A 22,844-nucleotide genomic window follows, 5' to 3' on the forward strand; every position below is an offset into this window, starting at 1 on the left:
TAATAGGCCTTCCCAGGCCTGCAGGCTGGGGCTTTCCTAGGCCAGAGCTCCCTAGCGCCCTTGGCCTTTCCCCAGCCCTGCTCCAAACTAGGTCCTCTATTCTAGTCTCTACAGCCAGGTTCCTCCCTCTCAGAGCTAGAGAGAGAGAGTTCTTCTGCTCCTGGCTTCCCTGGCTTTTATAAGGCCCGCTGGGTCTGTTTGGGGCATGGCCCGCAGCTGCGGCTGCTCTGCCAATCAGCCCAGCTCTTCCCCTGCCCCAGCCCTCTCCCAGGGCTATCTTAAACCCCTCTGGGTCCGAGCGGGTGTCCACCCCCCTACAGTGTTGTTTGGCCTTCTGAATAACCAGTAAGGTATAATAGATAAGCTGTTTATTACTAGCTTGGTAAATCTAAATATTGAATTATCCACCAGCTTTGGGGAGTGTCTGCCCCATTCTTTGCGTTCACCCTAATTGGATAACCTCAGCTGGCCCCCATTGGGACCCCGGTCACAGAGGGTGAAGGGTGGGACATCCTCCCTCCTTTCTCATCCCTGGGGAAATCTGTTCAGAAGTTAATATAGCCTCATACAACCCCCCTTCCTTGACAGAAAAAAAATTCAAAGTAAACTCAGCAAAGAGATCCGTAGAATTTCCCAGTCCCCACAGACTTTTCCTGCAAGGAGCCATGACATGAGCCTACGGTTCTTTGCAGTTGGTATACTTATCATGGCCTGACACTCAGACTGACAGATGGATAAAGCCACAAACCAATCGATGAAGAGAGATAATTAGGTATAAAAACACTCGGGACCTGATTCTGATCTCACCTACACTGGCTTGACCTCAATGTAACTCCAATAACTTGAACAGCATAACTCGTGATTTACACTGGTGTAAGTGAAATCAGAATTAAGTTTGCAGCACTGGGCAGACGTCAATATAGGTTTGGTTTGCATAACTCTGAAGGGAATGGAATAAACAAATTTGTTTAATATTTTATCTGAAGACTGGGAAGCTGAAAGATAAACCACTTATTCTAAAATCAGGCGCACTGTGTACTTTCCAAGGCTGCTGGTAACAGCCAGTCAGAGAGCAGGATGGACCTGCTAGGATCAGCAAATTGTTTTGGTTTCCCAGCATTTTCAGCCTGAGATGAATGTGGTGCTGGCTAATGGGATTTCTCATTAAAAATGGCCTAGGGAAAGCAGACACTGCAAGGGTAGAAAACAATTTTGCAGTTTAGAAACATATTTGCTCTTAAAATTAGATACTTTTTGGATGGGGCTGCACAACAGAATGTATTCATTTATCAGCACAAAACCAGTGCTGTGAACAACATATTTGTCAATACTTGCACGTAATATAACCAGTACTCCATGGAAAGTGGGACCACAACAGCTAGTTTTAGGCTCATGATCTAAACACTACAAAATTTATGCAGAACAGAACATGAATAGAAATGTTTTAAGGACTGCTATAATGCCATTCAAATTTAACATCCATCTGCAGTGTTATGAGGCCAAAGACTCACTTTGCTGGTATATAAGAATCAGAAAGCAAAACGAGCATGAAACAGACCAGTGAAGCTTCATTGTCTAACGTGATTAAAATGCAAAAAACCAAACAAACAGCACAAATATACATATGAAATGTGTATTGTAGAGAATGTATATGCTGGATGCAATGAAGGATGCGTTCTTTCTCACCTGAACTGATAATGTAAGGATGCTAGAGAGAAAGACAGACATGCAAATATGTACTCCTGCCTACCACAGGGCACATCCATTAATATTTCTCCACACCTTACTCATGAATTTAAAGCCAATGATAAATCCCTTCCTTTTTTGTTCTGATTTTGCATCCCTCATTATAGTCATTGTTCTACCTTTGTAAAATTCATCCAGTATAGATTTTTCCATTTAGTTTTAAATGCTCAACTGCTTTTCCTTGCAGTCAGTCCACCCTTTACCTGAATCTAAATGCCAGGGGTCAGTGGCAGCAGACATTGGTGGGATGGTCAGTGGAGATGCTCCGCAGTTGGATTCCACTAGCTCCCCTTGAACGTGGACGTGAGAGGAGGTGTTGGTAGGTCTCAGGGCTGCCTTGAGTGGGGCAATCTGGTTGAACTGCACTCTAGACAGGCAGCCAGTGAATCCTGGTGTGTTGTATTGATAGATATCTTGATCGATCTTCCCAGTTTCTAAGACAGAGAGAGAATAGACTCGTCAACGCAACTGACCAGGTTGGAAACAATGCAGCTCAACAGGCGTGGTTTTAAATACCCATTCTCAGGAAAGCCCCCACATTTCAGACCTTGCTAGGTTTCTCTACCCTGCAGTACTGATTAAAGTGGAATCTTCAGGCTTTGACGTCACTTGGCGACACAACTGCTCTAACGTTAAAATGAGAAAGACGAGTGGGAGGGATCAACACAAGGTGCAAAAAACTCTTCTCCAAATAAAAAATGAAAACAAAGGAGTAGCTCTGAGGACTCTTCCAGTCAGTTTCTCTTTTCACTCATGTGAAACTGCTGCTGTGACTGTTTCCTTTCATTCATTCTGGCCTGTCTCTCTTCAGCTCCTCCTTTGACAGCCCCCCACAGACAGCACTGTTACACATTTATATTTACCATTAATTGTCAGTGCTTTCTGTGCTTCTCTCCCCATTTGCTTTTTAGAAAGATCAAGAGCTCCCTTGGTCTAAGGTGGGAAATATCCTCTCTAGTTCCTCCCTGTCATTAGGAATTTTGAAAAAGCTGCATGAATGCATCTGCCAGGAGACAGCAAATTCTCCACACTGTTGTTAAAGACTCAAAGAAAGCTATATGTTCTCACACACTCACCCTTGCCCCAGAGTTTACATCCACTAAAGGCATTTTGGAAGTCAGACATATTACATCCTGCTGCTGTGGATTAATATACAAGATGTTAAGATGAATTTGTGCACAGATTGTAAAACTCCATTAGGTCCTCTTGACCGTCCTACTTCCAAAAGATTTGGTAAAAAACCCTAAAACAATACCTACAAAACATTTAGCACATGCCCTTCATTTCTGCCAGAACCTGCTTTTTAGGTAAGAGCGACTCTTCACAGTACATAAGGGCTGTAGTAACAATATTGGTATTCTGTATCAGTTGTCTGCATTAGAGAGTAGATTAACATTACAAGTCATTACTACAACTCCAAACACTCCATTTTCATTGCAGGGAAGAATTCAACTTAATTTTCTTCTTGATCATGCAGAGAAATAAAAATGAAACATGACAGAATGATGTTTGTGCTGCATTAAAATGGTTTAATCTGGAGCCACTGCGAGAGTGGTCATATGCGCCTTTCAGATTCAATTTCTTTTTCTGGGGTCTCATTGCCTGGGTCACCAGTGACTAGGATTGAAATTCTGGCCTCAGTGAGGTCAGTGGCAAAACTCTCATTAACTTCAGTGGTGTAGGATTTTATTTGTAGGGATGGAGAAAAGGAAACACCTCAGGTTGCTCATCAGCAACCATTTCAGACAATTAAAGAACAGTGTTAACATGTCCAATAAAGGAGCCAGTTAGAGATAGCATAAGACAATATATATACATAAAGCAGGCAAGAAAAAGAAAATAAAACAACTCCCCCCCACAACCCCCCAAACAGGGCTCATATTCAGTTCTCCCAGCTGTGTGAAACATTTGCAACAAAACCCAAACCACATGAAACATCTGGGTCTGAGCTTTGCTACTCACTTCAATTTTAGAACAGCACAACAAGGCTCTAATCCCTGACTGGACCCTGTAGGTGCTACTGTAATACAAATAATAAATATTAATGCTACCTCTAATATTCATAATGATGTTGCATCAAAATGAGTGTGATTTACAGTTTCTCTTCGTTTCAGTGTTATACCTAGGGAGAATGTGGCAGTTTCAGTTTGAGATTCTGAGTGCAGATGGAATGGGGTTGGAATGACTGAAGGGAGAATATGGATCAAAACTGAACAGCCTTGTGAACCAACTGCATTTTGCACAGATCCAGTTTATACTTGTGTCTCTTTGATTTGGAATGATAAATAACAACAACAAGCATTATATATTTATATTGGTGTAGCCCTTAAAGGCCCAACAGTATTGGGATGCAAACACAAAGGCAGACAGAATACTTGTCCTGAAGAATTTATAAGCCAAGAGGGGTGAGCACAGAGATATGATAGCACATTCGCATTAGAGTCTTATATCCATTGGTACATGAACTGATTGGCCTTATCCTTCCCATTTTATCTTTTCCAACCCATCTGAAAGGTCCCTTCTTTCTCTGCCAATTCAAATCTAGCCTTTATTGGCAATACAGCTACTTTTAATGAGCTGTCACTGTACAGTGACTGTCATCTGTGACAAAATGGGCATATGCTTAGAAGCAGGTTAAGGACTAGATTGAGCCAATTACAATAATTGTATTAGTGACCTGGCTCTTCCAGCCAGCCCTCCCATAAGAAAAATGCAAATGCAAGACCCTACAAACCATTTGCAGTACCAGCATTATGTTTTCCAGTAATTTTGTTTTAAATAAAAAATACGTATTTTGTATGTAGCACTTAGAAGTTATCCCAAAGACAATGTTAGTGAATTTAAATTTATTACCTGTAAGCCCTATCACTCTTTCAAATAAACAAGATTCATACCTTCCCTGAATATTAAAGTGTCCCTCACTATAATACAATATTTCTTGAAATAGAACAGCTTACAGAATACATGTAATTTATTACTGGAAATCCTTGTTTCTTTAGGAAAAGGAATCAAGTTATATTGCAACCACTCTACTTAAATTCTGTTACCATTATGTGATCAACAGTTTAAGAAATGCATCTTGTTCATATTTATATGGCTCCTGGAGAACTTAATCCAGTAACACCAAAAACATAATCTCACTTAAAATCTTAAATGAAATGATGCTGCTAAAAAGCTACTAAGATGATGAAGCAAATACATTTGTGCTGCATTAGCAGACTCAGTGACAGATATTGGCTCCAGTGAGCACTTAAAAATAATAAAACACTTTGCCAAAGACCTGCATTTTTGTTAAAAAAAAAAATCCACAAATAACACAATGGTGCAAGATATCTCATAAATTTGTAATCGTCTCACATCATATCCACATTATAAGAAGAGGGATCAAACGAGCCTTTTTGTCCTATAACTATGCACAAGTTTTTCCTTTGCATGTCCCATGGGGCTCTCTGTCCTGATGTTCTCTGATGTTAGGCTATTGTACTTTGTCTCCCATCTCTATTAGAGTCTGTTATATAAATACATTCCTTTAAGAGTGTAACCATTATAAAATGAACTACGTTATCACTGCCATGACTAGATCCATTTCTCCCCCAGAACAAAAGAGATTTGCATTATTTTTAAAAAAGAAAAGAAATGCACAATGCAACTGTATTCCTTTTAAAAAAAAACCTTCAGCTGTTAAACTAGTACAAAGTCATACCAATTAATGTGACTAATTTTATCACTTTAGGGCCTGATTCTGCAGCCCTTACATTGGGAAGCACCTTACTACACAAGAAATCACAGTTATTTCAAGGGGACTGCTTATGGAAAGAGGTACAAGTACTAATCAGTGTGAGTTAAGTTTGACAGTCAGGACCTACATATCCCTGTGTGCCCGATCCTCCAGTCTACACCTTGTGAAACCAGTGGGAGTTTGGGCCTATCTTATGTATTAAGGGTGGAATTTTCAGAAGCCCCTACTTGATTTAGGTACAAAAGTCCATGGGAATTCAGTGGGACTTTTGTGCCTAAGTCACTTAGGGAGCTGCTGAAAAATCACATCCTAAAGGCATTTTTTGCTTCATCTGGCTAAGGCTATTTATTTATTTTCCTGTCATGTTTCCCTTCATATACCTGAAGCAAGAACTTTTTCACCTGGAAATCTGCAGATCTGGGATTGAGACCACAATTGCACAGCAGGTGGCCCAGACTGTAGCAAAATGCATGAATCCATTACAGTAGGCAAACCAATCACACTGACCCATTCACCAGAAATCTACACTGCTAGCTCCCTAGATTAAGGAATCAAAATGAAAAACAATTTAAAATCCCATAGATGGAGAGCCTTGTGGACTTCATTACACTTAGTAATTTTTGCATAGAGTGTCTCTCCCGTAATTAAAATGAGCAAAAATTAGTGAGGTTTTTTTAAAAAAATAAAAAATATCAGCAAAATAGTGGAATTTAACCCTCAGTAATTGTTCTGGTTTTTACAATAATATTTGTGTGCAGCTGTCATAGAAACATGACAAGAGTGAAAATGGCACTGTTTCTATAGTGACCTAGGGTTCTGCTGTAAATTCAGAGGCTCTTCCCATCTAGGTGAATGAGGGATGAGTGTGCTTAATTTGTCTGGGCATTACAATGAGAGAAAACACCTTTAGCCCAAGTATTTTTGAAATAAGTTTTGCACTCTTTATTGTAGAGACCTTTCAATGAGAGACGAGGAAGCCTCTAAGCAACCAGAATGGGTAAAAAATAAAAATAAAAAAGCCCTGAGTCCATCTTGGTTTTGCCATGTTAGCAGATCATCTGCTGCAATTCAAACGTCAGAATTCCTTTTGGAGGATTAACAATTCAGATAGAAAAGCCACTGTAATGCAGTCATTTGGAAAGATTTCAGAACGATTCAACTCATTAAAATAAATGATAAGATATACCCTCTGAGTGTGAGGTTAACTGTTTCTATACATTCCACTGCAATGAGCAACGAACATGCTTTTCTAAAAGGAAATTAGGCCATAAACTTAGGGTAGCCAACTTTGTAATTGCACAAAACTGAACACCCTTGCCCTGCCCCCTGACAGGAGGCCCCACCCCCCCACTCACTCTGGCCCCCCTCCCTCCGTCAATCGCTCTTCCCAACCCTCACTCACTCCCTACCATTGAAAAGTGGGTTGGGGTGGGGGAGCGGGGGGAAGGCTCCGGGGTGGGGCCAGAAATGAAGGGTTCAGGGTGTGGGAGGGCGCTCTGGGCTGAGGCAGGGGGTTGGGGTGGAGCAGGGGGTGAGGCTCTGGCTGGGGGTGCGGGCTATGGGATGGGGCTGGGGATGAACAGTTTGGGGTGCAGGAGGGTGCTCCGGGCTTCCAAGTGGTTTGAAGTGTGGGAGTGGGCTCAGGGCTGGGGCAGGGGGCTGAGATGCAGCAGGGGTGCAGGCTCCGGCTGGGGGCTCTGGGGTGGGGCTGGGGATGAGGGGTTTGGGGTGTAGGAAGGGGCTCAGGGCATGGAAGGGGGTTGGAGTGTGTGTGGGCGTGCAGGCTACGGGAGGGAGTTTGGGTGCGGGAGGGGGTTCTGACCTGGGGCAGGGGGTTCAGGGTGTGGGCTCTGGCTGGGCAGCACTTACCTCAGGTGGCTCCCGGTCAGCAGCACAGTGGGGCTTAAGGCAGGCTCCCAGGCAGAGGCATGCCTAGGTGGCACTGCGGGGTGCGCACTGCCTGCACCTGCAGATGCCACCCCCGTAGCTCCCGGTTCCTGGCCAATGGTGCCGGGGCAGCACGCGGAGATTCCCTGATCGCCCCTGTGCCTAGGGGCTGGATATGCCAGCTGCTTCCGGGAGCAGCGCGGAGCCAGGGCAGACAGAGAGCCTGCCTTAGCCCCAGTGTGCTGCCGACTGGACTTTTAACAGCTCGGTCAGTGGTGCTGACTGGAGCTGCCAGGATCCCTTTTCGATTGAAAACTGGACACCTGGCAACCCTAACTTGTGAGAGCAAAGGCTTGTCTAGACCAGCCTAGACCTTAGTCTGCACCAACTGGCCTGTGTGGACCTTGCTGGAGTGCATTAAAAGTTCCCCTCAGTGAGCATTAATGTAGCTCCTTTTCAAACAGAACTACATGACGCACACTAGGGAATTTTTAAAGTGCGCCAGCAGGGTCCACAGGAGACGGTTACTGTGCCACACGCTGATGTGCATTAGAATTCACAACCCAGCTGGGGCAGACTCAGGCACCATATAGACAAGCCCTGAGTTGGAATTCACTGTCCTAACTGTCCACCATAAGACTAAGAACAATACACAGTATAGGATAAAGAAATTGTGTCTGGGGATCACAAAGGCACAAACAGACAGTACCATCAAAACGGTGGCTGCAGCCAAGCTATTTAGATGGTAAGCTCTCTGGGGCAGGGACTGTCTATTTTGTGCTGTGTTAGTACAGTGCCTAACACAATGGGATCCTGGTCCCTGACTGAGACTCCTAGACCTACAGCAATATAAGTGAAATAATAGCAATAATTGTTGGATTCAGGTTACTGTCAGTGCACATTTTTTAGAACACCAGGTGAAAGCAGATGCACTGACATTAGTATATGTCACCTGCCTGCAGTAACTAAATAACTTACCACACTTTAACTCCCTTAATTTTTACATTTATTTGCAGTATTTAAACTTCATGGGTGTTTGTAATGTCAATGGAAGAAACCACAGAAAAACAACACACATTTGGCTTCTGCAGACTTGTACAGGTCTCTGTGAGGCTAAGTCATATCCTTTTGATAGTAATACTTCCCACATGTATGGAACTCTCCATTCAAGAATCCTCAAACGCTTTATAAATATTTATGAACTAAGCCTCAATGCCACAGAGCAATATGTATTTATCCCATTCTACAGATGGGGAAACGGAGGCACAGAAATTAAGGCTAACATTTTCATAAATGGCCACTCATTTGAGTGCCTCAGTTTTTGAGTGCCCAACCTGAGCCACTATAAACATCATACAGCTCCCACTGAAAAAAATATATGGCAGGTGCTCAAACACCTTTGAAAAAAATCAGATGTAAGGTGTCTCAAGTTGGAACCCAAAATCTGTTGTCCCTCTTGAAGGTTTGGCTCCTTCTGACTTGCCCACACATCAGATAGGGCTCTGTAGCACAGCCAGGAATAGAACCCAGCTCCAAGACTTGTGCCTTAGTCACAAGACTATCCTTTTGGCTTATTAGCCACTATGACAATTTTCTATACACAAAAAGCATAGGAATATTACCATGAAACGCAATACCTGCTCTGATCGTCTGCATAGTAAATCAAGATGCACTCCCCCTGAGTACAATCTGCTAAAGAGGGTCAGGGTGGTATCCACCAATTATGTTCCAGTAATAATGAAATACAATAGAACTCTTGAAGTACCTAGGACATAGAGATGTATAACAAATGAATGCACAATAGGATGCATACCACTTACCTATTTTAGGGTTTTGTATTGGTGCCCAATATTATATTATCTGAGTAGTTCTAAGGTCAAATATATTGGCAAACCAAGATCCTTAGTGGACTTGATGGAGTCTTTCGTACTTCTTTCTTTGGGAATAGGAAACTCTGCTTGGGGTAGTTTTTTCGGAGTAAGGGCTTGTCTACATTACCTGCTGGATCAACAGGCAGCAATCGATCCAGTGGGGGTCGATTTATCGCATCTAATCTAGATGCGATAAATCGACCGCCGAGTGTTCTCCCGTCGACTCCGGTACTCCACCAGGGCAAGAGGCGCAGGTGGAGTCGACGGGAGAGCGTCAACCGTTGACTTACCGCAGTAAGTAGATCTAAGTACGTCGACTTCAAGTTGTGTAACTTAGATCGATCTCCCCCACAGTGTAGACCAAGCCTTAGAGAGGAGAGGAAGAAGTGATTGTTGTAAATAATCATTCTGGTTATGGTGGAAACATTTTTATCATGGAAAGTAGGTCTTGCAGCATGACCAGAAGTTTACTGAAATGTCTTATAACATGTATTCATTTAACTTCACGAATGCTATCTCCTACAAAAAGAAAACAAGAGGGCATTCAAGCTTTGTCTTAACTGTGCTAAAGAATAATCCAGCTGCTTGATTAGAGCATGATGGTTTATATTTAAATAGGCAAAAACTCGGATGTAGAAAAGTAGTAGTTTAGTTATTCTGGAAATATGACAGCCATACAAATAGCGAGGAAAGTTTGGTTTGCCACAGAATGATATTTCCAGCTATGAAGTGCTGGATTACTATTTTATTTCATTTAAAATTAACCATCCCCTTATTGGATAGATAAAAGGTATATTAAATTGAACCTAAATTAGCTCTATATAATATTATAACAGACTATATAGGTGAATTCACTGATTCAATTAAATGAACCCCTAATTGCTTTCAGGTCAACCTTAACAATAAATTTTCTCCATGAAAGAGAGTATCAAGCATTCTCTTATCTCTTCAACTCAGAAAGATAACCAATTACGTTACTGAATTCTCAGAGATCAGCCCTGTAAGTGTTCTGTAAGCATTACTGTACCATGCACATGTTACTGTGTCATGGACAACATAACAACGAAAGGCAGTTTAAACTCCATTGAAAGGAAGCTATCGATTTTAAGAACTCACAGTCTGCTGAGGGTGTTGGAGCACTTTCTGGTTTCCAGGATTTGACATCTACTCTAGATGGAATGGCTCAGAATGGTACAGGCCCCTACCACACTGAGGTGCTTAGATACCCTGAAGATGGGTACAGTATAAAACCAAGATAGAGAGATTAGACAAGTAGGATGTGATCACATACAGTGGACAGTTAGACGAAGATCTGACCTAGTATGGCAAATCCTTTCACCGGAGCATCAAGTACCATACAGCCAAAACAAATGCTTTGGAGGAAGGCAAGAATCCATAATCATAGAAATGTAGGGCAAGAAGAGACTTCAAGAAGTCATTTAGACCTAGGGTGACCAGATGTCCCGATTTTATAGGGACAGTCCTGATTTTGGGGTCTTTTTCTTATATAGGCTCCTATTATCCCCCACCCCCGTCCCGATTTTTCACATTTGCTGTCTGGTCACCCTATTTAGACCATCCCCCCAGCGTGAGAGAGGACCAAGTATATCTAGATCATAACTAGTTCTTAAAAACTTCAATCACTGGGAGTCTACAACATGTCTTGGTAACCTCATTCCAGTACTCAACTATCCTTAGAGTTGGAAAGTTTTTACAGTTGCTAAAGATTAAGCATATTACTTCTATTCTTACCTTCAGTGGACATGGAGAAGAACTGACCACTGCCCTGTTTATAACATCCCTTAACATATTTGAAGACTGTTGTCAGGTCCCCCCTCAGTCTTTCACGACTAAACATTCCAATTTTTTTTAACCTTTCCTCGTTGGTCAGATTTTCTAAACCTTTTCTCATTTTTGTTGCTCTCCTGTGGACTCTTTCCAGTTTGTCCACATCTTTTTTCAAATGTGGAACACAGAACTGGATACAGTACCCCAGGCCTCACAATACAGAGTAGAACGGGACAACTACCTCCCATGTCTGACATTTGACACTCCTCTTAACATACCCCAGAATGATACAGTATTAGCCTTTTTTGCAATTGCATGACATTGTTGGCTCATATTCAATTTATGCTCCACTGTAATCCCCAGATCCTTTTCAGCAGTACCACTTCCTAGCTAGTTATTCCCCATCTTGTAATTGTGCATTTGACTTTTCCTTCCTATGTATAGCACTATGCTCTTGTCTTTATTTAATTTCATCTTGTTGATTTCAGACAAATTCTACCAATTTATAATGCACCTAGCCAATTGCATTAACTTGCATTAACTAATTAAAGAAAACCTTTCTTCCTGGCACCAGCACCTAGAGCATGAGAGCTGAGGTTTTTTTGTTTTTTGTTTTGAAAATAGCAAGCATCATTAAAGATGGGACAAAGCAATGAGTCTCGAACACCATCAGGCCAGGTTACAAAGTGGCCATTTATACCACCTAAATCAGCAAAATTCTGTTGAAGACAATGGAGCTATAGTGAATTACAGCAGTTAAGGTTCTGGCCAGGTATGTCTGGAAGACCTCTCCTCTCAGAAAGTAACAATTCCACTAACACAGAGTGGATGATTTTGTTTCTGAATTAAAATTCAGTAAGCAGTACCAACTTAGCTTGAAATGATGAGAAGCTTTTTTGTCATTATTGTAAATACAAGCCAATCTGTGTTTGTTGTAGGAATACAGAGGTCTGTGGAATCCTGAAAATTTAATCCAGCAAAGAAGAATTCTGACTGATTCTCTGATATTTAAGGTAGCTTTGAACGGAAGGAATTAACCCTTTGAAGGCTGGCATACTGCTCATAGTCAACATAATTTACGGCACTGCTGCAAAGTTCAGTGGAATTTGAGGACGTCAAATGTACAGTATAACCGTAATTTTTCAGAATGCCTAACAGATATATAAACCTTCAGAAAAATGGGGTTTCAGTAAAATGCATAGCACTTAGTGCTGTTAGAGGTGACTGATTCACAAGCGCAATTATGCCAGATGCTTTCTATTCCTGCACAGAACAAAGGAAGAATGGGTCACAGATTGTTTGCATTAAAATTCTTTACAATTTTGTCATCCATGTGTCATGACGGGACTAGAAAAGTATGTAAGTTTATGCTAGGTTGCATTATAACGACTTGTTGCAAGTCATTAGCTAGAAAAATGAAAGAGCCATTTTGCCAGTGATATCTGTTGTGGGGATGCTCTACAGCTGTATATCTGTAAAAAATTTTTAGTTAATAGATAAAGTACCAGTACATGGCACTCACAAATATATAGCATAGTTCTCGGGTTTTGTAGGACCAATAAAACGTGTTGTGCACTGCAAATGGCTTTCTCTGGCTCCTCTTTACATCAGCTCTTAACAACATTAAGTTGGTAGATATGTGTGGGCTGAGAAAGCTGATGAGTAGCAGCTGCCTTTTAAATCTTCACAAATTATGCACAGCATGGAACTAACTAGAGCTACTGCAACTCTCACAGTGCAGCAAGAAAACACTATGTAAATCTTATTAACATGAGCTATGAATAGAAATATCATAGTCCTATATATATATTTCACATGTACGGAATCATAGAATATCAGGGTTGGAAGGGACCTGAGGAGATCATCTAGTCCAACCCCCTGCTCAAAGCAGGACCAATCCCCAACTAAATCATCCCAGCCAGGGCTTTGTCAAGCCTGACCTTAAAAACCTCAAAGGAAGGAGATTCCACCACCTCCCTAAGTAACACATTTCAGTGCTTCGCCACCCTCCTAGTGAAAAAGCTTTTCCTAATATCCAACCTAAACCTTCCCCACTGCAACTTGAGACCATTACTCCTTGTTCTGTCATCTGCTACCACTGAGAACAGTCTAGCTCCATCCTCTTTAGAACTCCCTTTCAGGTAGTTGAAAGCAGCTATCAAATCCCCCCTCAATCTTCTCTTCTGCAGAGTAAATAATCCCAGTTCCCTCAGCCTCTCCTCATAAGTCATGTGCTCCAGCCCCCTAATCATTTTTGTTGCCCTCCGCTGGACTCTTTCCAATTTATGTAATCACAGATCTCAGAGCTGGACACTCTTCATTAGTTCACCTCACTCTGTTACGTGTATATGAACATTTTTTTATATTTAAGAACAAGTTTTTAAATAACCTAGGAGTCTAGGACCCCTTAATAGGTCCCAAGCAATTCAGAGGGTTGCATGTACAGTCTGGTGACTTTGAGATTTTAACAAATCATATCAATATCTAAATTATCAGGTCCTCAAAAATGATGATTTTCAAGCTGTTCTTCAAGATCAGCTCTCCTACCAGAGCAAAATCCACTAAATTCTACATGCAGTGCCCCACTGGAGGCACTGTGTCAATATGTGATGGCTCATCAAAGCCAGATGTTACAAGAATGAATGAAAACTAGCAGCATCCACCTCCTTCATCATTACAGAAACAATTAATATAAAAGCAGCAATGGAGCAGCATCCTAACATCTGGAAGCGTCTCCAAAGCTGTGGAAGCCCCTTCCCCTCACAGCAGTGCCTCCCCTCAGTAGGGCACGATTACCTACATCTGGGGCGTCCTTGTGGTGGGATAAAATTGGAAAGGGCTGACACCTTGCTAACTAACACCTGATCTGACTGGTGGCATCCAGCAGGCCTGCTCTTTCCTCGGGCATAGTCATGGGGAATAGACCCCTTCTCTTTTTCCTCCCTCCACACTTCCAACCCTTCCAGTGGTGCCCCCTCCACTCTCCTGTCTTGAGCGTGTGCGCCCTTCCTCATTTTCTTCAACGGGTGCCTTCTCCCACCCTCACTGGAAGCCCCCTTTCTCTTCTCCCAGCTGGTGCTTCCTCCTTCCCAACCATGAGATCTTCACTTTCTCTTCTAGCCTAGTACCTGCTCTCCACTTCCTCTTCTCCCACGTGTTCCTCTCTGAACTCTGCCGGTGGCAGTCTCAAGGCCTCTGGAAACTGGCCAGGGGGAGGAAGAGGACACAAGAAAAGAAGAGATGCAGCTTAGCAGCAGCTTGAGCTCTGACCTCTGGTGGCCAGAGGCGGGAATGGCAAGGAAAAGCTGTTATTTTCTCTCCAGCAGCACTTGTTTGCAACAGAGAGCAGCCCTTGGATAGCACAAAAAGCCTGGCTATTTCACCTACTACTTTCCTTGGGAGATTACTTTAATATTCAGAAGATACAAGAGCCTACCTGACTTAATGGAACTTGTGCTTCTAAGTGACTTAAGATCTTTTGATAATCTCACCCCATCATTTGTAGGCCCCTGATATGTAGCCTAAAGATTCCCTTGATTAATTTAATCCTGTTAGTCTATGTAGATCTTCCCCCCATCCTTGTTGTACTCTACTTGGTGTTGGCACCCTTCAAATCCTTGCACTACCCTCCCATCATTTGGCTAAATTGTACATTCAGGGCTCATCTACATGGTGGTCCCCCCACTACAGAAGGGATGTGGACAAATTGGAGAGTGTCCAGCACAGGGCAACAAAAATGATTAGGGGGATAGGGCACATGATTTCTGAGGAGACACTGAGGGAACTGGGGTTATTTAGTCTGCAGAAGAGAAGAATGAGGGAGGATTTGATAGCTGCTTTCAACTACCTAAAGGGGGCTTCCAAAGAGGATGGAGCTAAATTTGTTAAATTTGCAAATGAATTTTAGTTCTGCTGTTTTTCTTTGAAGTATGTTTCTGAACTTTTTTTGTTCAAGTATAGCTATTTTCAAATCTGTTATGGAATGTCCAGGAAGATTGAAGTGTTCTCCCACTGGATTTTGTGTGTTACCATTCCTGATGTCCGATTTGTGTCCATTTGTGTCCATCTTCATGTGTCAGTATATTTATCTCTGCATCTGTAACTTTCACTCCATGCATCTGAAGAAGTGAGATTTTTACCCACAAAAGCTTATGCTCAAATAAATCTGTTAGTCTTTAAGGTGCCACCGGACTCCTTGTTGTTTTTGTGGATATAGACTAACATGGCTACTCCCTGATACTTGATGAAGACTATGTATGCAAGGTAAGCGAAGGTCTCAGTAGCAGTAGTAATGGCTGTATGAATGTCTGCAATTCAAAGACCATTATCTGATGAAATTCTTCTGTTGCATCGAGTACAAACTGGTACTCACAGAACAGTGGAAAGATCCAGAACATTAAAGAATCACATACACCACTGGAGGCTGTGTCCAACACTTTTGGGATCCCAAAAGGAAGAATGAGCAATTGGTGGAAGAAATGGCTTAAAGTTCACAATTGAGATGGCAAATCATTGATCTGAAACATATGGGTATCAACAGATAATATGGAACCTTATTACAGAGATAATTAAGACTAGCGTGGAACTATTTCTTGTCAGTCAGTCAAAGACACCAAGAAAAATGTGACAAAATGAAGAAGTTTGGGGCCTAAATTTGTTTTCAAATTCCTGGTAGTAAAGAGTTCATGAGAATGACAAAACACACATTCTTTTCACTTCTCCTTATTGTAAGAGATATAGCATTGTGAATGATGTTTTAGTTCACAGTGTGTCAAGGCTTTCCATTTAATGCTCTGATTTCCACCAGCAACAACCAAATCTCCCTCCAACAGATTTATGGTGGTTGCATTTTTAAAAAATGTTTATTTATTAAGTAAAACCATCTTTCTAGGAAAAATTGAAGTTCCATATGCATGAGGAAGTAGTGTGATCCAGTGGATTAGATGCAGAGCTGGGAGATTGAAGGAGACCTAGCCTCGCTTTCCACTCTGCTATCAACTTGCTATGTAATCCTGGGCAAGTCACTTCAGATCTCTGCCTAACTTTTTTAGAGATGACAACATTTGCTCCTCTTTTCAAAATGCTTTGAAGTCTACAGATGAAAAAAAATGCTTTTACAAGTGTGAATGTTATGTTTTAATTTCAAAAGGAAGTGAACATACTCCCTTGGTTTTAAATTGTCTTTATCTCACATACTTCCCGTGATGTTGGAAATGGTCTAAAGTAGTTGTGTCAGTGGAAGTGTCCCATATGCATCAAATCAACAGAAAACTTCCCCAAAGACAACCTAAATCCAGAAAAAGCAAGACAACTCAAGCCCTCACAGAGATCACATTTCTTTTTAACACCAAAGGACCATACAACAAACATACATGGTATTCATGTGAGGCCCAGGCTTTACTGGGTGCAAAATAAATGGTGAAGGATGAAGTGGGAGCCTTTAATTTTGGCAAAATGCCAGACTGAAGTCAATTCCTTAACATTTGCTTTCCTGGGGGCAGAACCTCAGCTCAAGTAAATTGTCATCCTTACACTGAGTTCAATGGAGCTATGACAATTTACACCAGATGAGGATCTGCTTCTTTGAAGCAGAGATATTTCTTTGCACATGGCTCCTTTACAGACAACTTTATAGCACTGTATAAATATATAATATTGCAATATTTTTATAACTTGTGTAATGATCTTGGTTTTTTTCCCTAGAAGCACAATTCACTGAAGTCAATGACAAAAAAAGCATTAATTAAAATATGAACATTATCGGACTCCAGATGTATTGGGCCCTGGATGAAAAGAAAGTTTCTAAACTCAAGTGCTATCCTGAACTTGTGTCTCCTGCACAAATGCACAGAGTGTTGTACTAATGCCATCCATTTCGACTCTCCTTATCACTTCTCCCTCTACAGTAAGACATCTTTATGACTAATGGAAATCTTTTGATTGACAAGTAAAATGCACAACATACGGTCATTTAACCCAAAATTTCAGTAGTTTTCAGGCAAAAATGTGCAAGAAATAACTAATGGACACAGATTGAAGAACTTCCTTGATATATTCTTCAGCCCCCCTGCCCCAACCTGGAAGAGGAGTAGGGCAAATACAACATCCGAAGAAGCTCTTAGAAAGAAGAATTATAGATAGTGAGCGATCAGCTGTTGTGACCTGCACAGGATGTGCCATGTTTGTCTTTCTCCCAGAGGATAGAAGCGACTTCGTCTGTAGTCTGCAGTGCAAGCTGGTCTCCATATTGGAAGAGAAGATTAAAGGACTAGAGATCCAAGTATCAACCCTGCATTGCATCAAAGAAAATGAAGATTTTTTGGCTAGAAGTCAGCGTTTGGTACTGCAGGCACAGCATGCTGAAGAATCTGAGGGCAGTGCAGAACGGGGAAGAAAATTGGCAGCATGTGACCTCCAGAGGAGAAAGAGGAGAACCCATGTACCCCCAATACAGATAGAGGTAAGAAACCATTTTCAGGCTCTCTGCAAAGGTACTGTGGCAGAGAATGGTTTGGAAGAGTCATCTGAGGTAAGGGATCAGAAGGAGACCCCATCGACCAGAAGGCACGGGATGCATTGTCCCTAGGGATGGGGGTTCCACAGCTACCACTCCCAAGAGGAGGAGATGGGTGGTGGTGGTCGGGGATTCCCTCCTAAGGGGGCCAGAGTCATCCATCTGCCATCCAGACTGGGAAACTCAACAAGTGTTTGGCTTGCCTGGAGCTAGAATTCAGGGTGTGACGGTGTGTCTGCCGAGACTGATCAAGTCCTTGGACTGCTGCCCCTTCCTACTTCTCCATGTGGGCACGAATGATACTGCCAAGAATGACCTTGAGTAGGTCATTGCAAACTATGTGGCTCTGGGAAGAAGGATAAAGGAGTTTGAGGTGCAAGTTGTGTCGTCCATCCTCCCTGTTGAAGGAAAAGGCCCAGGTACGGACCATCAAATTGTAGAGGTAAATGCATGGTTACACAGGTGGTGTTGGAGAGAGGACTTTGGATTCTTTGACCATGGGATGATGTTCCAGGAAGAAAGACTGCGAGGAAGAGATGGGATCCACCTAATGAAAAGAGGGAAGACCATCTTCGCAGGCAGGCTTCCTAACCTAAGGAGGAGGGCTTTAAACTAGGTTCGCCGGGAGACGGTGACCTTAGCCCAGAGGTAAGTGGGGAAGTGGGATACTGGGAGGAAACACAAAGAGGAGGGTGCAACAGGAGAGGCCTCCTGATTCATACTGAGAAAGTAGGTCAATCGGCTAGTTATCTTAGGAGCCCGTACACGAATGCAAGAAGTCTGGGAAACAAGCAGAAAGAATTGGAAGTCCTGGCATAGTCAAGGAACTGTGATGTGACTGCAATAACAGAGACCTGGTGGGATAACTCACACGACTGGAGAACTGTCATAGATGGGTATAAAGTGTTCAGGAAGGACAGGCAGGGGAGAAAAGGTGGAGGAGTTGCACTGTAGATAAGGGAGCAGTATGATTGCTCAGAGCTCCAATATGAGGTTGGAGAAAACCCTGTTGAGAGTCTTTGGGTTAAGTTTAGAGGCGAGAGAAACAAGGGTGACGTAGTGGGGTGTGTGTGTGCTATAGACCACCAGACCAGGAGGATGAGGTAGACAAGGCTTTCTTTGAATAACTAACAGAAGTTTCCAAATTACAGGCCCTGGTTCTCATGGGGGACTTCAATCACCCTGACATCTGCTGGGAGAGCAATGCAGCAGTTCACAGACAATCCAGGAAGTTTTTGGAGAGGGTTGGGGACAACTTCCTGATGCAAGTGCTGGAGGAACCAACTAGGGGCCATGCTCCTCTTGACCTCCTGCTCACAAACAGGGAAGAATTGGTAGGGGAAGTAGAAGTGGGTGGCAACCTGGGCAGCAGTGACCATGAGATGGTCAAGTTCAGGATCCTGACAAAAGGAAGAAAGGAGAGCAGCAGAATATGGACCCTGGACTTCAGAAAAGCAAATTTTGACTCCCCCAGGATCCCCTGGGAGGCTAAGATAGGGGGGAAAGGAGTCCAGGAGGGCTGGCTGTATTTTAAAGAAGCCTTATTGAGGGCGCAGGAACGAACCATCCCAATGTGCAGAAAGAATAGCAAATATGGGAGGCTACTAGCTTGGCTTAACAGAGAAATCTTTGGTGAGCTTAAACATAAAAAGGAAGCTCACTAGAAGTGGAAACTTGGACAGATGACTAGGGAGGAGTATAAAAATATTGCTCGAGCATGCAGGGGTGTAATCAGGAAGGCCAAAGCACAACTGGAGCTACAGCTAGCAAGGGATGTTAAGAGTAACAAGAAGGGTTTCTACAGGTATGTTAGCAACAAGAAGAAGGTCAGGGAACGTGTGAGACCCTTACTGAATGGGGAAGGCAACCTAGTGACAGATGATGTGGAAAAAGCTGAAGCACTCAATGCTTTTTTTGCCTCATCAGCTTCCAGACTGCTGCACTGGGCAGCACAATATGGGGATGAGGTGAGCAGCCCTCAGTGGTGAAAGAACAGGTTAAGGACTATTTAGAAAAGCTGGATGTGCACAAGTCCATGGGGCCGGATCTAATGCATCTGTGGGTGCTGAGGGAGTTGGCTGATGTGATTGCAAAGCCATTGGCCATTATCTTTGAAAACTCATGGTGAACAGGGGTGGTCCAGGACGATTAGAAAAAGGCAAATATAGTGCCCATCTTTAAAAAACAGAAGAAGGAGAATCCGAGGAAATACAGATGGGTCAGCCTCATCTCAGTCCTTGGAAAAATCATGGAGCAGGTCCTCAAGGAATCCATTTTGAAGCACTTGGAGGTAAGGAAGCTGATCAGGAAGAGTCAACATGGATTCATCAAGGGCAAGTCATGCCTGACCAACCTGATTGCCTTCTATGATGAGATAACTGGCACCGTGGATATGGGGAAAGTGGTGGACGTGATATATCTTGACTTTAGCAAAGATCTGATACGGTCTCCCACAGTATTCTTGCCAGCAAGTTAAAAAAGTATGGATTGGATGAATGGACTATAAGGTGGATAGAAAGCTGGCTAGATAGTCGGGCTCAACGGGTAGTGATCAATGGCTCAATGTCTAGTTGGCAGCCGGTATCAAGTGGAGTGCCTCAGGAGTCTGTCTCGGGGCTGGTTTTGTTCAGTATCTTCATTAATGATCTGGATGATGGGATGGATTGCATCCTCAGCAAGTTCACAGATGACACTAAGCTGGGGAGAGAGGTAGATACACTGGAGGGTAGGAATAGGATCCAGAGTGACCTTGACAAATTGGAAGATTGGGCCAAAATAAATCTGATGAGGTTTAACAAGGACAAGTGCAGAGTCCTGCACTTAGGACAGAAGAATCCCATGCACTGCTACAGGCTGGGGACAGACTGGCTAAGCAGCAGTTCTGCAGAAAAGGACCTGGGAATTACAGTGGATGAGAAGCTGGATGTGAGTCAATGTGCCCTTGTTACCAAAAAGGCTAACGGCATATTGGGCTGCATTAGTAGGAGCACTGCCAGCAGATCGAGGGAAGTGATTATTTCCCTCTATTTGGCACTGGTGAGGCCACATCTGGAGTACTGTGTCCAGTTTTGGGCCCCCCACTGTTGGATCATATTAAAGAAATTCTGTATTGAAATCACAAACGAGTTTGATTCACCGTAGTTTAAATTCCAGGGTATTACCAATTAAGAGATCTCTTGGTTTTTGGTACTGTTTCTCTCCCTCTAGGTGTGAAACTTGCAAGCTGCTAATTGTGTTAGTACATTCTAAGACAGAGTCTGTTCTCAAAGCAATTCTTTGTAACAACAACTACTCACACAGAGAGAGACTCAAAGCAATACTCTGTAACAATAGAAACAGCACCCAGAGACTCCCCGCCCTTTTGTTGTATTCATCTCCCTTTGTTAACAATTGTGATTAAAATAGAGATAGAGGATGTATGTGGATGGATACTTGGTGTGGATAATAACTGAATGATCAGGGAGGTGCCAGCCTAAGAATGCAGTGTCCATCGGCTGAAGAAGGCGTCAAGTGGAAATAACCAGAGGACCCCTGGAGGGCAGACTGGAATCCACCCAACAGCCTCAAGAATGGGAGAACCAAAGAACAAGGTAACATCTGGCAGCACGGAGCCGTCAGGAATGTGACATCTGCTGATTGATTCAACAACAGCATGATGAAGCAATTCCCATAGACTGACATAGGAAGAAATTCCTATAAAAATGGACTCTGGAAAGTGAGAACTTTGGGGTCTGATTCTGCAAACCAACCTCCAGGAGCATCAGATGTGCATCTGACGAGGCCCTGCTCCCTCCTCATGTCCAGGTCACCTGGCCAGTGGCTTGGCATGAGCAACTCTAAGGCTGGTAACTATGATAACAACCTTGCGGAACCTGTGTGTGTGTGTGTCTATGAATGAATGTATGAATAAATATGAGATTGAATGGAATGTTATAGCTATAACTAACTGCTTACTATGATTCTTTCTGTATTCACAATAAATGTGGTATTTTGCCTTTTCCCCTTTAATAAGATCCTGCTGGTTTTTATTTTATTGGTATAACACCACTACAGAAAGCATGTGGACAAATTGGAGAGAGTCCAGCGGAGGGCAATGAAAATGATTAGGGTCTGGGGCACATGACTTATGAGGAGAGGCTGAGGGAACTGGGATTATTTAGTCTGCAGAAGAGAAAAGTGAGGGGGGATTTGATAGTAGCCTTCAACTACCTGAAGGGGGGGTCCCAAAGAGGATGGAGCTAGACCAGTGGTGGGCAAGCTGCGGCCCGCAGTGGTGGCCACTACTTCCCACAGCTCCCATTAGCTGGGAACAGAGAACCGCGGCCACTGGGAGCTGCAGGGGGCGGTGCCTGCGGATGGTCAACAAAATGGTCAGCAAAATATCTCGCGGCCCGCAATCAGTTTACCCTAATGGGCCGCATGGAGCCTGTGGGCCACAGGTTGCCCACCACTGAGCTAGGCTGTTACCTAGAGAAATGGTGGAATCTCCATCCTTAGAGGTTTTTAAGGCCTGGCTTGACAAAGCCCTGGCTGGGATGATTTAGTTGGTGTTGGTCCTGCTTTGAGCAGGGGGTTGGACTAGATGACCTCCTGAGGTCTCTTCCAACCCTAATCTTCTATGATTCTATTATTCAAACACACCACTTTAAATCTGAGAAGTCAGCCAGCAAATACTTTTCTCCTTTCTCTGCAGGAAGATCTCAGAGACGAGAGGGGAAATGAAAAATGGGTAAGAATAGAGAACTTTCAAATGAGTGGATTTAAAATAATCAAATGGACAAAAAAACAAAACAAAACACACAAGAAAGGGTGACGTGAAATGCAAACCCAAACGACTGATTTAAAAAGATTCAATTTCTTTATTACTTGTGATTAACTGTTCTCATAGGAGTTTTGACTGAAATAGGGGGGGGAAATCCCAGGACTTTTTCCCACAGAATTCAAGGTTAAACTACAGCAGAATCTGTGAGTTGATTCTAATTTAAAACTTATAATAACTATTGATTTAAACAATGTCTTTTGTGAATTTCAAAGCAGAATTGCAAGCTCCATACACACAGGAATAACTTTACTATTCAAAAAATATCTAATAGACATAGTTTGTGTGTACGTGATATTATGCTTTCTGGGTTTGGCTGTAATGCAACTCATTTACAGAAATGCTGTTTAGATAAGATGAAAACTCAATGTCCTGATTACCTGTTGTCAAAAGTAAGCTAACCTGGCCAAATTCCAATCCATGAAGTTATATTGTGCATTCTTAAAAACCATGCCCGCTTGTGGCTTCAATTGTATAAAG

The 22,844-nt window shown here is 42.8% G+C and overlaps 1 protein-coding gene across 2 annotated transcripts in view; it reads right to left on the reverse strand.

The window, feature by feature from the left end:
- The window catches only part of CNTNAP2 (contactin associated protein 2), a 1,640,949-nt gene that overhangs the window by 20,947 nt on the left and 1,597,158 nt on the right, over positions 1–22,844 (reverse strand). For both annotated transcript variants that reach the window (XM_074945269.1, XM_074945270.1), the window contains exon 22: positions 1,950–2,180. In XM_074945269.1, the coding sequence (XP_074801370.1) occupies positions 1,950–2,180 (231 nt within the window). The remainder of the gene's footprint in view (positions 1–1,949; positions 2,181–22,844) is intronic.

This window comes from Natator depressus, chromosome 2, assembly GCF_965152275.1.
Source record: "Natator depressus isolate rNatDep1 chromosome 2, rNatDep2.hap1, whole genome shotgun sequence".
NCBI lineage: Eukaryota > Metazoa > Chordata > Testudines > Cheloniidae > Natator > Natator depressus.